The 12792-nt window shown below is 52.8% G+C and overlaps 1 protein-coding gene across 2 annotated transcripts in view; it reads right to left on the reverse strand.

The window, feature by feature from the left end:
- Nucleotides 1-1509: 1509 nt before the first annotated feature.
- Nucleotides 1510-12792, reverse strand: part of Coro7 (coronin 7) — a 53002-nt gene continuing 41719 nt past the window's right edge. Inside the window, exons 10-28 of one of the 2 annotated variants that reach the window (XM_085694643.2) lie at nucleotides 10243-10297; nucleotides 9799-9856; nucleotides 9576-9721; nucleotides 9407-9499; nucleotides 9124-9255; nucleotides 8393-8519; nucleotides 7964-8139; nucleotides 7330-7438; nucleotides 7138-7224; nucleotides 6917-7059; nucleotides 6740-6844; nucleotides 6430-6515; nucleotides 5330-5471; nucleotides 5150-5239; nucleotides 4053-4169; nucleotides 3681-3816; nucleotides 3031-3122; nucleotides 2237-2323; nucleotides 1510-1788 (exon numbers count right to left, since the gene is read on the reverse strand). In XM_085694643.2, the coding sequence (XP_085550769.2) occupies nucleotides 1651-1788; nucleotides 2237-2323; nucleotides 3031-3122; nucleotides 3681-3816; nucleotides 4053-4169; nucleotides 5150-5239; nucleotides 5330-5471; nucleotides 6430-6515; nucleotides 6740-6844; nucleotides 6917-7059; nucleotides 7138-7224; nucleotides 7330-7438; nucleotides 7964-8139; nucleotides 8393-8519; nucleotides 9124-9255; nucleotides 9407-9499; nucleotides 9576-9721; nucleotides 9799-9856; nucleotides 10243-10297 (2119 nt within the window). In that variant the 3' untranslated portion in view covers nucleotides 1510-1650. Of the gene's footprint in view, nucleotides 2117-2236; nucleotides 2324-3030; nucleotides 3123-3680; nucleotides 3817-4052; nucleotides 4170-5149; nucleotides 5240-5329; nucleotides 5472-6429; nucleotides 6516-6739; nucleotides 6845-6916; nucleotides 7060-7137; nucleotides 7225-7329; nucleotides 7439-7963; nucleotides 8140-8392; nucleotides 8520-9123; nucleotides 9256-9406; nucleotides 9500-9575; nucleotides 9722-9798; nucleotides 9857-10242; nucleotides 10298-12792 lie in introns of both variants that reach the window. The other variant, XM_085694644.2, reaches the window with a different exon arrangement.

Raw genomic sequence — 12792 nt, forward strand, 5'->3', positions numbered from 1 at the left:
CCCTACTCTGAAAACTGTGTCCATGTCTGCTCTGGACATTCTATAGAATCAGAACTAAATGTGGTCTCTCGTGACTGCTTTATCCCCTCAGGCTCCATTTGCTCTATTGCTTTTCTTGAAGCTCTCATTCTCTACAACAGTGGTTCTCACCCTGTGGGTCGAAATTTCCTTAGCAAACCTCTTTCTCCAAAAATATTTACATTGCAGTTCATAACAGTAGCAAAATTACAATTAAGAAGTAGCAACAAAAATAATTTTATGGTTGGGAGTCACCATAACACAAGGAACTGTATTAAAGGGTTGCTGCTCTATGACATAATTCCTTTTGTAAAATAATCCAATAGTTAATAATTAATAAATAATGAATTTAAATAATTTAATATTTTTATCTTCATCATTTATTGCTATGCCTTCTCACTAGAGTATGAACTCTCAGTGGCCAGAACATTTATGTGTTTACTCTTAGCTATCAAGCCTGGAAGGCTGTCTGGCATGCAATGGACATTTATAGGTGTTTGGTGAATGGATTTAAGTCAGATTCCTCCAGACCAGTAGTTCTCAACCTTCCTAATGCTGTGACCTTTAATACAGTTCCTCATGTTGTGGTGGGTTGCTGCTTTGTAACTGTAATTTGCTGCTGTTGTGAATCACAATGTAAATATCTGTGGTCTTAAGTGACCCACAGATTGAGAACCCCTGCTCTAGCCCACTGCCCATTCTTTCCTTCCTTCCCTCTAGCTCTCCACATTCTCTCTTACCCAGGTACACTGCTCAACTTCCTTTTGCTTGTGCTTGGCTCCTTTAGGTCTTAGTTTTCAGTTTCAAAGAACACAAGTATCTCCTCTCGGCTCCTTGCCTTGACACACTCCTTGTCCCGCCCCCCGAGGCAGTTCACAGATTTCCTCATAGCTGCTTTCCTATGCATGGCCTGGTTCCCTAGGACAAAGCTATGATCAGCTGATCATTACAAAGTAAATGGAGCAAAATAAAACCAGTATGAAGGAGCCCAGTGTGGAGGGCCGGACCACATTCTCCATTGCTTCTAGGAACAAAGGTAGAGATTGACCTCTGTGACCTCAAGGTGTGGTAGTACACGCCTTTGGTCCCAATGCCTGGGAAGCAGAGACAGGCAGATCTCTGTGAGTTCAAGGTGATGTAGCACACGCCTTTAATCCCAGCGCATGTGCTTGTTAACTCTCTACCGCTGCGTCCCTGCCTACTCCCGAGGCATCATCTGGGATAATGGGCAGCGGACCAATCCAAGAGTGACACGTCAGAAGCGAGGACTGTTTCCTTTATAAGGGCTGGGTTCCCCTCATTCTGGGTCTCCGCCATGTAAGCTTATGCTCTCCCTCTCAAGACGCATAAAGCTTTACTGCAGAAGAATCCTAAGTGTCCCGCGTCGTTCTTGCGGGCGAGACGGTAGCGCGGGACAGCCCAGAACCAAAGTTCTCTCACTCATATTCTGTCCCCTTCTTTCTAGACTCCCAGAGATCAGCACGAGAGGCACCAACTTAGAAAAGTTTAATTGATGAAAACATCCAGAGCATGGATAGGCTGGCTGTGGGGTTCACACCACTGTAATGAAGCTGTTAGCTCTGCAAGACCCTTTCTCCTGGCCTCAAGCCAAGGGAAGCAGGGCAAATGGTCCTAGGCCCCTGAGGATAAAGCTGCTCCCAACAGCCTGGTGGGGGACCAGCCCCCAATGTCCTTGACTGGAGCTGGGGCAGCAGGCAAGACAGGTTGGCATGTAGTAACTGACGATGTTAGATGAAGCCAGCAGAGAGACTAGGAGAGACAAGGCATCCGGGGTTGGCCCAGAGACATGCCACTGGCATCCCCTTCCCACCCACTGGTGTCACATGCTAGCAGGCAGCTGGGCTAACAGCTGGCCCGCAGGGGAGGGGAGCAGAAAGTCCCTGGAGTTGCAGTGGGCCCAGCAGCAGTGGAAGTGCCTGGGCCTGCAGGAAACCCAGGGCTCCTGGGCTCGATGTGCCTGCCAGGGCCAAAGCAGCACTGTCCAGTTTGCAGAGATGCAAGGCGTGGAGGGCAGCAGGTGGTCCTAGGAGGTGGCAGTGGCAGTTGAGGCCAGGGGTGCCTGGCGTGCAGGCTAGTCCTGGGGTGAGAAACCAGGAGGCAGGAGTTAAGAGGGCCTAGGGAGGGAGGGTGCGAGCCACGGCATTTACAGGAGGAACAGTGCTGTTGGCTACAGAAGCTGGGGCCAGCTGTCACTCACCCACTCGTCTTCATCCACCCCTTCAAAGGAGTCCTGGGGCAATGGGTCCTCTCTGTTTCCCAGCTTCGCCACCATAGCGTTAAGCAGCTGTGAAGGGAGATAGGGGAGGCACTGAAAGAAATGATTCCCTGACCTTACTAGCTTAAAACCCCATTTTTAACACCAATAATGCTGCAAAAGAGTCATTTCGATTAGAACCCTGGCAAGGTTGATGGGTTTTTATTGTAGAAGATGCAAAGACAGGAAAAGTGTCAGGGACAAGAGACTGCAGTGTGGTACCAGATACAGGAGCTCTGTCTCCTCAAGAGCACTGCCTCAAAGGCTCAAATGTGCACCAGAATCACCATAGGCTTAGGTCACCAATCTTTATCTTTGGCTGGACAAGGGCTGTCTAATATGTGTGTGCCTTGCTGCTCTCCCTGGCTTCCTGTGCCTTGGGGACAGCAGCAGGCCCCTGGGTATGACCCTTCCCCAAAGTCTAGTGTGGAAACAAGTGTGACACATGGCTTGTCTTGCCATCTGGGTTGGGGCTGGTGACCTGGCAGGTAACTCAGCACATGGAGGACACTGCACAGCACAGCACAGCACAGCCCTCTCTCCCGTGTCTGCACAGCATAGCACAGCACAGCACAGCACTCTCTCCCGTGTCTGCACAGCACAGCCCTCTCTCCTGTGTCTGCACAGCACAGCCCTCTCTCCCATGTCTGCACAGCACAGCCCTCTCTCCTGTGTCTGCACAGCACAGCCCTCTCTCCCGTATCTGCACAGCACTGCTGGCCCTCTCCCATGCCCACCTCTTCCTTTTTTTGTTCGTCAGACTTCTCTTCCAAGTACTGTGCTGAGGATGGGGCTCTTCGGGCAGGGGCCTCACGGGGGGCTTGGCTCACTGGGGTGGAGCAAGGACAAGCATCAAAGAAGGCCCTGTTTAGAATCAACTCCTAGGAGATTCTCTGGCAGAGATCAAAGAAGTGGCATTAACAAGTATCAAAGACCCTGTTCACAGACCTGCCCCAAATATATATTTGTAAGAGTATGCATGTGAGTCAGGTAGTGGCAGGCAGAGGCAGGAGGATCTCTGTGAGTTCAAGGCCAGCATGGTCTACAAATAGAGTTCTAGGACAGCCAGAGCTGTCACACAGAGAAACCCTGTCTCAAAAAAAAAGTACATGTGTTGAGTACACAACGTGTGTGTGTGTGTGTGTGTGTGTGTGTGTGTGTGTGTGTTTAGATATGCATGTGTACTAGGATAAAACATAAACCACAGGATTTGCCCTCCTGGGGTTCAGAGACTGTGTCTGAAGGCATGTCCAGCCATCCTTAGGTGAGCCAGGTCTCTATGTGGCAGCAGAAACGAAGGACTGTACTTGGACATTCTGCTCCTTCCTCCCATTCCTGTCCAGATTCCCTCTCCCCCACTGTCTCCCCATTTTATCCCTTACTCAACCTGGGGTCATGCCAGGGGGCTGCAAACTCAGTAGCTGGGGCTGTCCATTAGCACCCCCCAGCCAGGCTTTGGCACTGAGTACTGGCTCCCAGCTCACAGCTGTGTCCGGGAACACATCATCCTGGAAGAATTCTTTCTGTAGAGGAAAAGGGGGTTATCATGAGACACTGACCAGGGGCCCAGGACCATGAGACCTGGCCACATCCACACAGGCAATCACATGCTTTGCAAAATTTCAGTAGAATATAGAAGTAGGTGTTCCCAAAAAGTAGACAGTGGGAAGCTTTGGATGAAAGAACAGATAAGAACCTAAATTCCTGGGTCCCTGGTCAGCCACAAAAGGAAGAGATTGAGTCCTTGACCCAAACTCACCCTGACTCGGGGCAGCCGGAAAGCAATAGGCTCCAGGGAGGTCTGGCGTAACCGCAGGCATCGGGCAAACTCCACTTCCCGAATGTCACACTCCGTCTTGGGCAGAAGGACAAAGCCCTAGGAGGAGTAAGGAAGTAGAAAGTAGAGCCAAGAGCTCCTAATTGGACATGGGGCACACTAAGATAGCAGAATTCCTCACTTAGGCCAGGAGGACCACGGCCTCCTTCGGTAGCTGCAGTGGGCTGAATGAGAATGGTCCCCATAGGCTCAGATATTTGAATGCTTGGTCCTCTGGTGATAGAACTATTTAGGGAGGATTAGGAGGTATGTTACTAGGGATGGGCTTTAGGGTTTTGAAAACCCACGCCATTCCACAGTTAGCTCTCCCTCTCTCTGCCTGCTGCCATCCCCCTCCCCCCGCCATAAAGGTCATGGACTTGCCCTCTGAAACAATAAGCAAGTCTACAATTAATGATTTCTTTTCTCAGCTGTCTTGGTCATGGTGTCTCTTCACAGCAATAGAACAGTAATTAAGACAGTAGTGGTGTGCTGCCGGTGGGGACAACTAGTTTTTACGGGGGAAAGACCAGACATGTATCACTGGCCTATCTCTACAGAGGACAAAGTCCCACCATGTCCCACTTTAAGCAGTACTTAAAGCAGTAATCCACAAGCCATTGTGGGACAGGTCCCCTGCATGAGTTTAATTCATGTGCATACCACATTAAGGTAAGCAAACAATGAAATGGAATTTGTTCCCTTGGATTTCTTTGCTTGATTGAACCGGAGTTTTACTATAGCACCCAGGTTGTCACAACTCATGACCTCCAGAGTGCTGGGATGACAGGTTTGTGTCATCCATCATGCCTGGTTATATAACTTGACCTTAGTTTAATTTTTAGTAAAGGCTGAATATAAGCCAGCTCTCAAAACTCTTGGATTATTCCGGTCAGCTAAACGCGCTACTGGACTTGGCTCTCTAGACAGGACCTTGACTCCCTTGACCCCCATTGGCTCCTGCACTTCTGCATATGACCACAAGGGGGCATGGGACGCTAACAGTCCAACTTGGGGACAGAAATTAAAAGAGACATCACCTTGTGAGGGTCAGATGATGTGAAGCTGTTGCACTCCAAGAAGAAAGGGGCCTCTGGGAGCACCTCATACAGGAACACACGGGTATCACCCTGGAGGACAGAGGTGGGGTATGGAAGGGAAGCAGCCAGCTACACCAGACCCTGCCCTGCCCCACACCCAGGCAGTCCATCCCAGCCAACCTTGCCAGTGAGAAGCACCAGGCCAGTATCAGGGTCATAGCTTGGAAGCAGGGTTGAGGGAGCTACATCGAGACCCAGCACTGCTGAGGGGCCGTCTGCTAGGGCATCAGCCATGTACAACTGTAGCTGGCGTTCACTTCGGCTGCCAGGGAGTCAGGGGTAGAATAGATCCTTAAGAAGCCTGGGCTAGAGCAACAACTCCCACAGGGACCCTGTTCCTGTCTGGGCTGGAAAGCCTACAGGCCAGCAGTCCATAGGGAGAGGAGTCTAGCCCTTAGAAGTGCCTGGATGGGCCTCCTCTTGCCTCCCTCTTGTCCTCTATACAGTCCTGACCCCAGTGTCTGTCCTGGTCTGCTGCACCTCTGTCTGGACCCCTCCCCTGAGCTGTGCTGCCCTCAGCTCCAGCGGCCCAGCCTTTCTTCTCATGCCTGAATGACTGAGCTCCTCTGATCCCTCTCTTGGGAGGTTCCCCCCACCCCATCATCTATAGAGCCTGATGTCCGCCCCTCAGGCCTCTCCTGCACACCTGGCTCTGTGCTCTGTGCTCTACCTGGTCTTCATCAGGCATGGATTCCTGGGCCTCACCCTCTGAATCCTGTTAACACATATTCCCTCCCCGACACTTTCTCCCATCTGACTGCCTACCCGTCTGTCTGTCTGTCTAATCACTGACAAATGTATCTCTTTACCCACCAGAGCATACATATACTGATCCATTTATCTATACATCTACTGAGGGCTGGGCAGAGTTTTTGTTTTATTTTATTGTCTTTTGTTTTGTTTTTCTTTCAAGACAGGGTTTCTTTGTGTAATTGTCTTGGCTGTCCTGGAGCTTACTTTGTAGACCAGGCTGGCCTCGAACTCAGTGAGATCACCTGCCTCTGCCTCCCGAGTGCTAGGATTAAAGGTGTGTGCCACCACCACCCAACTTTATTGTTTTATTTTGAGACAGGGTCTCTCAATTTAATGTAGTCCTGGTTGTCCTTGAACTCCTCAAATTCAGAGATCCTATGCTGGGATTTAAAGTGTTCTCTATCACGCCTGGCTGACAGATCAGGTGAACTGATAAAGCCTAGGGATGGTGGTCCCAGAGTCCTCACCTGTCAAAGCCAGACACCAGCAAACAGCGACCATCACACACCCAGACAATGCGGGCTCCGCGGCCTCCTTCAGGTCCCGGACCTTCCTGTAGAGATACATCACACGAAACTCAGTCAAAGTCCCCTCCAAATGGATAGAAGGGACACTTTTAGCTCAAAGGTGCTCACTTATTGGAATGCAGGCTGCTCCAGGGCTCACAGACTCTGAGCCCTTTCCCCCAGTTCCTACATGCTTACCTGCAGGGGTATAGGGCTGCTGATGGGTGTGTAGACCCTGAGGTTCCCCAACCCCCAGACCATGCACACTCACCTGTAAGGGTACAAGGCTGCTCCGGGGTTCATACACCCGTACATGCCCATCCTTGCATACAGTGGCCAGCTTCTGTCCATCTGGACTCCAGGCCAAGCTAAAGATCTAGGGACAAACAAGGGCATAATGGAGGCCTCTGCTCTCAGGGCTAGGCCCCTGCCTCTGCAGCTGTCCTACCTGGTCCTGATGGCCCTGCAGCCTCAGCTGCTCAGTTCCAGCCTGAAGGTCCCAGATGCGAATGGTCAGGTCATAGGAAGTGGAAGCAAGTACGTCAGCAGCCAGGGGATGGAAACGCAGAGAGTAGATCTTTTCTGTGTGGCCTAGAGAGGACCAGAAGGTGATGCTGAGTCAGCCCTGGGAAGTCATTGCCCCACCTGGCTTTATCAGGGCCCTCTAACCTGTGAGCACAGTCTCAGGTGTGGTGAGAACATTCTCAAGGCCTCCAGGGGGCACTCGCCATAGTCGGATCCGGGCATCCTCCCCAGCTATGGAAAAAGGAGTATATCTTCACTGGAGATCTGGAGATACCTGGCTTCCCTGCCCACTCATGACCTGGAACCTTCTCAACTCTGGGCACCCAGGCTCCTTACCCACAGCAAGACGGTGTGGGTCAAAGGGATCCCAGGCCAGATCCATTACAGCTGTCCCATTCTGCAGTGTGGGCAATGCCGTGTCAGGCAGGCGGCCTGGCTTTTGTAGCTGTAGGAGGAACCCCCACCCCAACGCAATCAGAACCAGGCAAGAGAGCCCATCCCAGGAAAACAGATGCCTGGGCCCGCCTTCTACAACAGAATGACATAGGCCCCCACTGCTGGGTGGCCCAAGCTCTCTGCCTTGGACAACTTGTGCTGAGCCCCAAGTGCCCACTGTGAGGCCCCAGAAAGTGAGGGCACAGCAGCGTGGAAGGGTGGAAGGAGCTCAGGCTTGGGGCTCAGGTCGCTTGGGTTTGAATCCTACTCCACTTACGAAGCTGTGTGACCAGGTCAGATCACTACACCTCTCTGAACTTCTTCACTCTCATCTGAAAAATGGGAATAAAAATGGCACCTACCACATGAGGCAGCTGAGCTGGTTAGAGGGTATGCTGGGCAGGTGCCTGATGCATGGTCTCGCTCAGTGAATTGGGGTAGACCCTTAGTGTCCTGTTCTTGCCTACTATAGGGACCTGAAGCACAGCTACCTGCCTGCCACTGCTGAGCAGGGGCACAGCCACAGGGCCCTTACCTCAAGCACAGCCACCTGCCCGCCGCTGCTGAGCAGGGGCACAGCCACACGCAGTCGGTTGGCGCAGAAGCCGTCGCTCTCGCCAGGGGTCGTGAGGTTGAGTCCCTTAAGGTTGGTGATGTGGCTGTCTCGGTGGAGGACGGTGCCCTGAGCATGGCGGAATTTAGAACTGGGGCCTGGGGGTGGTAGGGACACAGTCAAGGGTGAGGATACTGCATCTGTGCATCTGTACCTCGTCTTGGCCACCCGCTGTCCTCATCATTGGGAGGAGCCTGGTGTGGGCCCAGGTAGGCCTCTGTGGGGTTGGCATATACAACTTGTCCAAAAAAGCTTGCCCATGTTCCTCTCCAGCTGGGAAAGCAGTAGTCCTAACAGCAGGAGCCTGGGTTAGTCTATGCAGGGTCTGTTCTCAGGGTCTGAGCAGCTTACCCAGAAGACTCTGGAGTGACCGCTGACTGGGGCTGGTACCAATGCCGCTGGTGCTGGAGAGTGAAGGCCCCAGACTGGATGGTGTGGAGGGCGAGATCAGTGAGCTGGGAGGGGAGGAGAAGCCCTCCTAGAGGGAAGGACTTGGTCAGCCAGTGATCCCTGGGTGCACTAACCAAGCAGAAAGGGGACAGCTGGCCAACTCCCTGGGCCACTGCTCAGGGCTCCTCTGGGCTTCTGGACAGTAGGCTGGGCATGACCCTGCTGAGTTGAGTCAGGTGGCATCAAAAGAGGGAATGAACTTTAGGCCAAGGGGACAGGGATGGCCACTCCTGCCTTCCAGCTTGTGGGAGACCTACGTCAAGAGTTACAGCTGCTAGCATTTCAAGAACAACCCTGCTTCTTTTTGTTTGTTTTGTTCAAATAGCTGTTCTTGCTGCCGTAGAACTCACTCTGCAATACAGGCTGGCCTGGAACTCACGGAGATCCACCTGCCTCTGCCTCCTGAGTGCTCGGATTAAAGGTGTGCGCCACCACTGCCCAGCCAGCCCTGTTTCTTTAACACCTGCTCAGCTTAGAATACGATGCTCAGTTCTTTACTGTGCTGCAACACTCCCCCATCTCTGTCATGACAGCTAAAGAGGATCATCAAGGCTTTTTGGCAGGTGGATAGAACCGCTTCACCACCCTACTGTGGTGTCTTATTAGCTGTGGGGAGGTGACTTGGTACTTACACTTGGGTCTGTGTCAGCTCTGGGCATCTCTGCAGGCTGGGCCATGTCCAGGGGTGGTTCCATAGTGGGCACCAGGGAGGAAGTGAAGCTGGGGTGAGGCTGGTAGGCTGGGTTGAGGCTGACCTTCTGTACCTGGGGGGAGAGCATTGAGGGGGGGCACATGCTGCCAGATGTGAAGGAGACCCTTGGAGGGGTGGACATGAACTTGAGAACCAAATGTGACTTCCCAGGCATTGCCGAGATCAGGGATAAGAGGAGGAGCATGAGCCAGGCTTGGCCCTACCTGCTGATTGTCCCCAGCCCACCAGGCGTGGGCATCAGAAGCAGGCACAGAGCCGGCTGTGTCAGGAAACAGGTCCTCATGGAACTCCACAGCCTGGTGAGGGACAGGTAGTCAGTTAGTGAGGCCCAAATCCTATAGGCCCCCAATCCCTTGTCCAGGTCCCTCTCACTTTTCGAGGTACATGGTAGCTGATGGGTATGATGGCTGTATCACTCAGCTGCAGGACTTGGAGCACCTCACAACTCATGACAGCCAGTGCTCGCCGGGGGACAAGGGCTGCGCCTCGCAGTACACTCTCCAGAATACACTGGGTCACTGCCAAAGACACCATGGGGGAAGGTCAGTGAGGGAAGAGAGCCGGTGGCAGGGTGGCAAGGGAGAGCAAGGCTCACCTGGGCTCAGCGCAGGCTGCTGTGGCGTCACCTCATAGCAGGACAGCTGATTCTCACCCTGGAACACACAGAGCCTAAGTCCCACTTGACCACAGGCTGTAGGCTGCAGAAACCACCTAGGAACCTGGATCCTACTGGGCGCTGCGCTGAGCCGTGCCTCGGCAGACTTTCCCTCACTCGCTCATTGTGTTGTGTGGTGAGCACCAAGGATATACATTGGCATTTATGGCATGCCAACAGCAAGCCAGCATGTGGTCTTATCCTCCTGAGGACGATCTAGAGGTCATATCATCTTGGCTGCTTAGGCGAAGATGGCACAGGATGGGGCTGTACTGTTTTCGATTGCTCTTTCAGGGGACAGCAAGGAAGAAAACAGCACAGGGCCGAGATTCTCAGTAGTGCCCGTAGAGGGCAGTGGATGGGGCGATCCAGCTTTTTGCTCACCTTTCCTGCCAGAACCAATAGCCCGGAGTCTGGATCCAGCAGGGGTATCAGAGACCTGGGGAGAGAGGGCCAATGGACTAGATGGTAGATCCCTGGTAGATCAGGGATGGCAGGAAGGCTGACAACCTGTGACATCAGATCAGGGACCTAGAAGGTACCAGTAACTTGATCCTTTTAGCTGCATCTGGTTGGCCCCCAGAATCCTCAAACTCTTCTCCTGGTTGCCCCTATACTAAGCCCCTCCCGCTCACCCACATACACATTCAGCTGTTTTGTTTCCCTGTAGAGCTTCCAATGGGCATTGGGAGCTCAAGCCTGACCTCTGCCTCAGGCATTCATGAGAAGCTCATATATACATAATGTCTTAGAATGCTTCAGTCAACCTATGAGATCAGCACAGCCAAGGAGATTAAGGGGGTAGATGCTTCAACCAGGGACCCTGAAACCTAGGCACAGTAGGGTCTACTCTAGCTACTCCAGGGATGGGGTGGTGCCATCCACTCATCACCCTACACTTTAGAGGCACAGACGGCCCTCCATGCTGACCCCAACTCCCTGTGCCCAGCTGGACCAGGCAATGGGGAGAAGGGCCCCTGAAGCTGCTGGGCTTCCTTAGAGTCCTGGTAGCTACAGCCCAGGCCAGTAGGAAGGAGATTCCTGAGGTGAGGTCATGGTGGGAGGGAGTGGTATCTGGGAATGCAGTGGGCTGGGAGCCCCTGATGCTACAACATCAGCCCAAGAACTCCTGCCTCCCTCTCCGGGCCCTGGAGGTCTTCACGCGCAGGTCCCTGGCCCAAGAGCTCCACCTTGTAGTTCCTCCTACTGGGGAAGAAGTACCGGGGAGAACAGAACTTGAGAGCCTTCTTTTCACCTTGTTTTTCTGTTTTTGTTCCTTGAGACAGGGTTTCTCTGTGTAGCCCTGGAACTTGCTAACTGGACCAGGCTGGCCTTGAACTCAGAGATCCTTCTCCTCTGCCCCCCAAGTGCTGGGATTAAAGGCACGTGCCACCACGCCTGGCTGTAACAATTTATCACTTGCTTCTGGTCGTGGTCTCTGCCACACTCCCAGAGTTCCATCCCTCTTGTGGTCCCTTCCGTGTCAGCTGTCCAATTCCCTCCTCCCCTGACTACTAGTGTTCTTCCAGGGACCACAGAGTGGGTGGAGAGCTGGGTGGGGCCCCCAAGTGTCTCCACACTTTCTTGGAGAACCCTAAGTTGGTAACCTGTGAGTAACACAGGCCCTAATTACCTTAGAATGGCAGGGTGAGCTGGCCTCACTGATGCCTGTCTCCACTCAGCCTGACCCCTGTCGACCACGGTGGAAAGCAAGTAAGGGATAGGGCGGTACCTACAAGACTGGAGTTGACGTTAGAGCCCTTGCACCTTCCATATGGTTTTACTCATTTCTTCATTCCCTTAAGGAACTAATCTGTGCTCGGTCCTTAGCTCACCTGCTGGTATGAATAAAGGAGGGTGCTACAGACCCCATACTAACCCTCAAGGCACAGAGTTGCCTGGTGCACAAGGCAGACACAATCCCATAATTAAACACATGAAAGAAGGGATGTTGTGTAGTAGTAGGCGGTGCTAGTTGGTCTTGGCTGGACCACTGGGGAGAGGTGTTTCTTCAATTCTAATGCCAGGCAGAAGTCAAATATCACAGGGGATAGTGTTCCAGACAAGAAGAGCATTATGTGCAAAAGGCTGGTAGCAGGTCTGAGCTTAAGGCTTTGGAGGGTAAGAAAGGTGATGTGTGTGGTGACCCGGGCAATGAGGGTGATGACTGAGACTCAGGTAGGCGGAGCCAGTTTAAACAGGGCTTGGTGAATCAGGAGTTCTGTCCCAAGTAGGTGACAAACAATTAGAAGGTGGTGGTTACGTTTTGTTTGTTTTGTGACACTGGGGACAGAATTCAGGGCCTTATACATGCTTAGGCAAATTGTCCTACCATCCCCAGCTGTTTGGTGTCCTTTAGACAAAGCAGGGTAGGAGCAAGATGGTACTGAGATGGGTCACAGAGACTAAGAAAGAAAAGGCTGAGAAAATCAGGAACCAAAGGAACACAGGACTTGAGCTCTATGGCCTTCCGCTGTACTGCACAGGAGAGAACATGACAAGAACCCTGTGAATTCCACTGGGGCATTGAAAGTTTACCAGCTCTCTCAAACCACCTCCTGAAAGGCTGGCAAGGCCTCCCCTTGCCCTGCCCCTCGGCGCCTGCCCCCTGACTCAGGTGCTAGGTGGCAGGAACAGGAAGTCATAGAGGGCAGGGCTGGCTCCACTGACAGGTCAGGCCAGTCCTCCTTGCCTTGGGCAGAACCATTTGGACATCCCTGCCAGGCAGGAGCATCCTGCTGCCCACTGCTCAGGATGGGCAGGGAAATGGGGTCACAGCACCCAGAACTAACAGCCAACAGCTGGCACGGGCCTGACTCCAGCCTTGTGAGGAGAGCCAAGTTGTGTCTGGGTCCAAAATGCGGAAGGCTCACCTTGACTTGACAGAAGGCCAAATGGGGAGGGAGATAGTGCCAGTACATCCCCTGCTACTAT

Source organism: Myodes glareolus, chromosome 9, assembly GCF_982192425.1.
Source record: "Myodes glareolus chromosome 9, mMyoGla1.1, whole genome shotgun sequence".
Lineage (NCBI taxonomy): Eukaryota > Metazoa > Chordata > Mammalia > Rodentia > Cricetidae > Myodes > Myodes glareolus.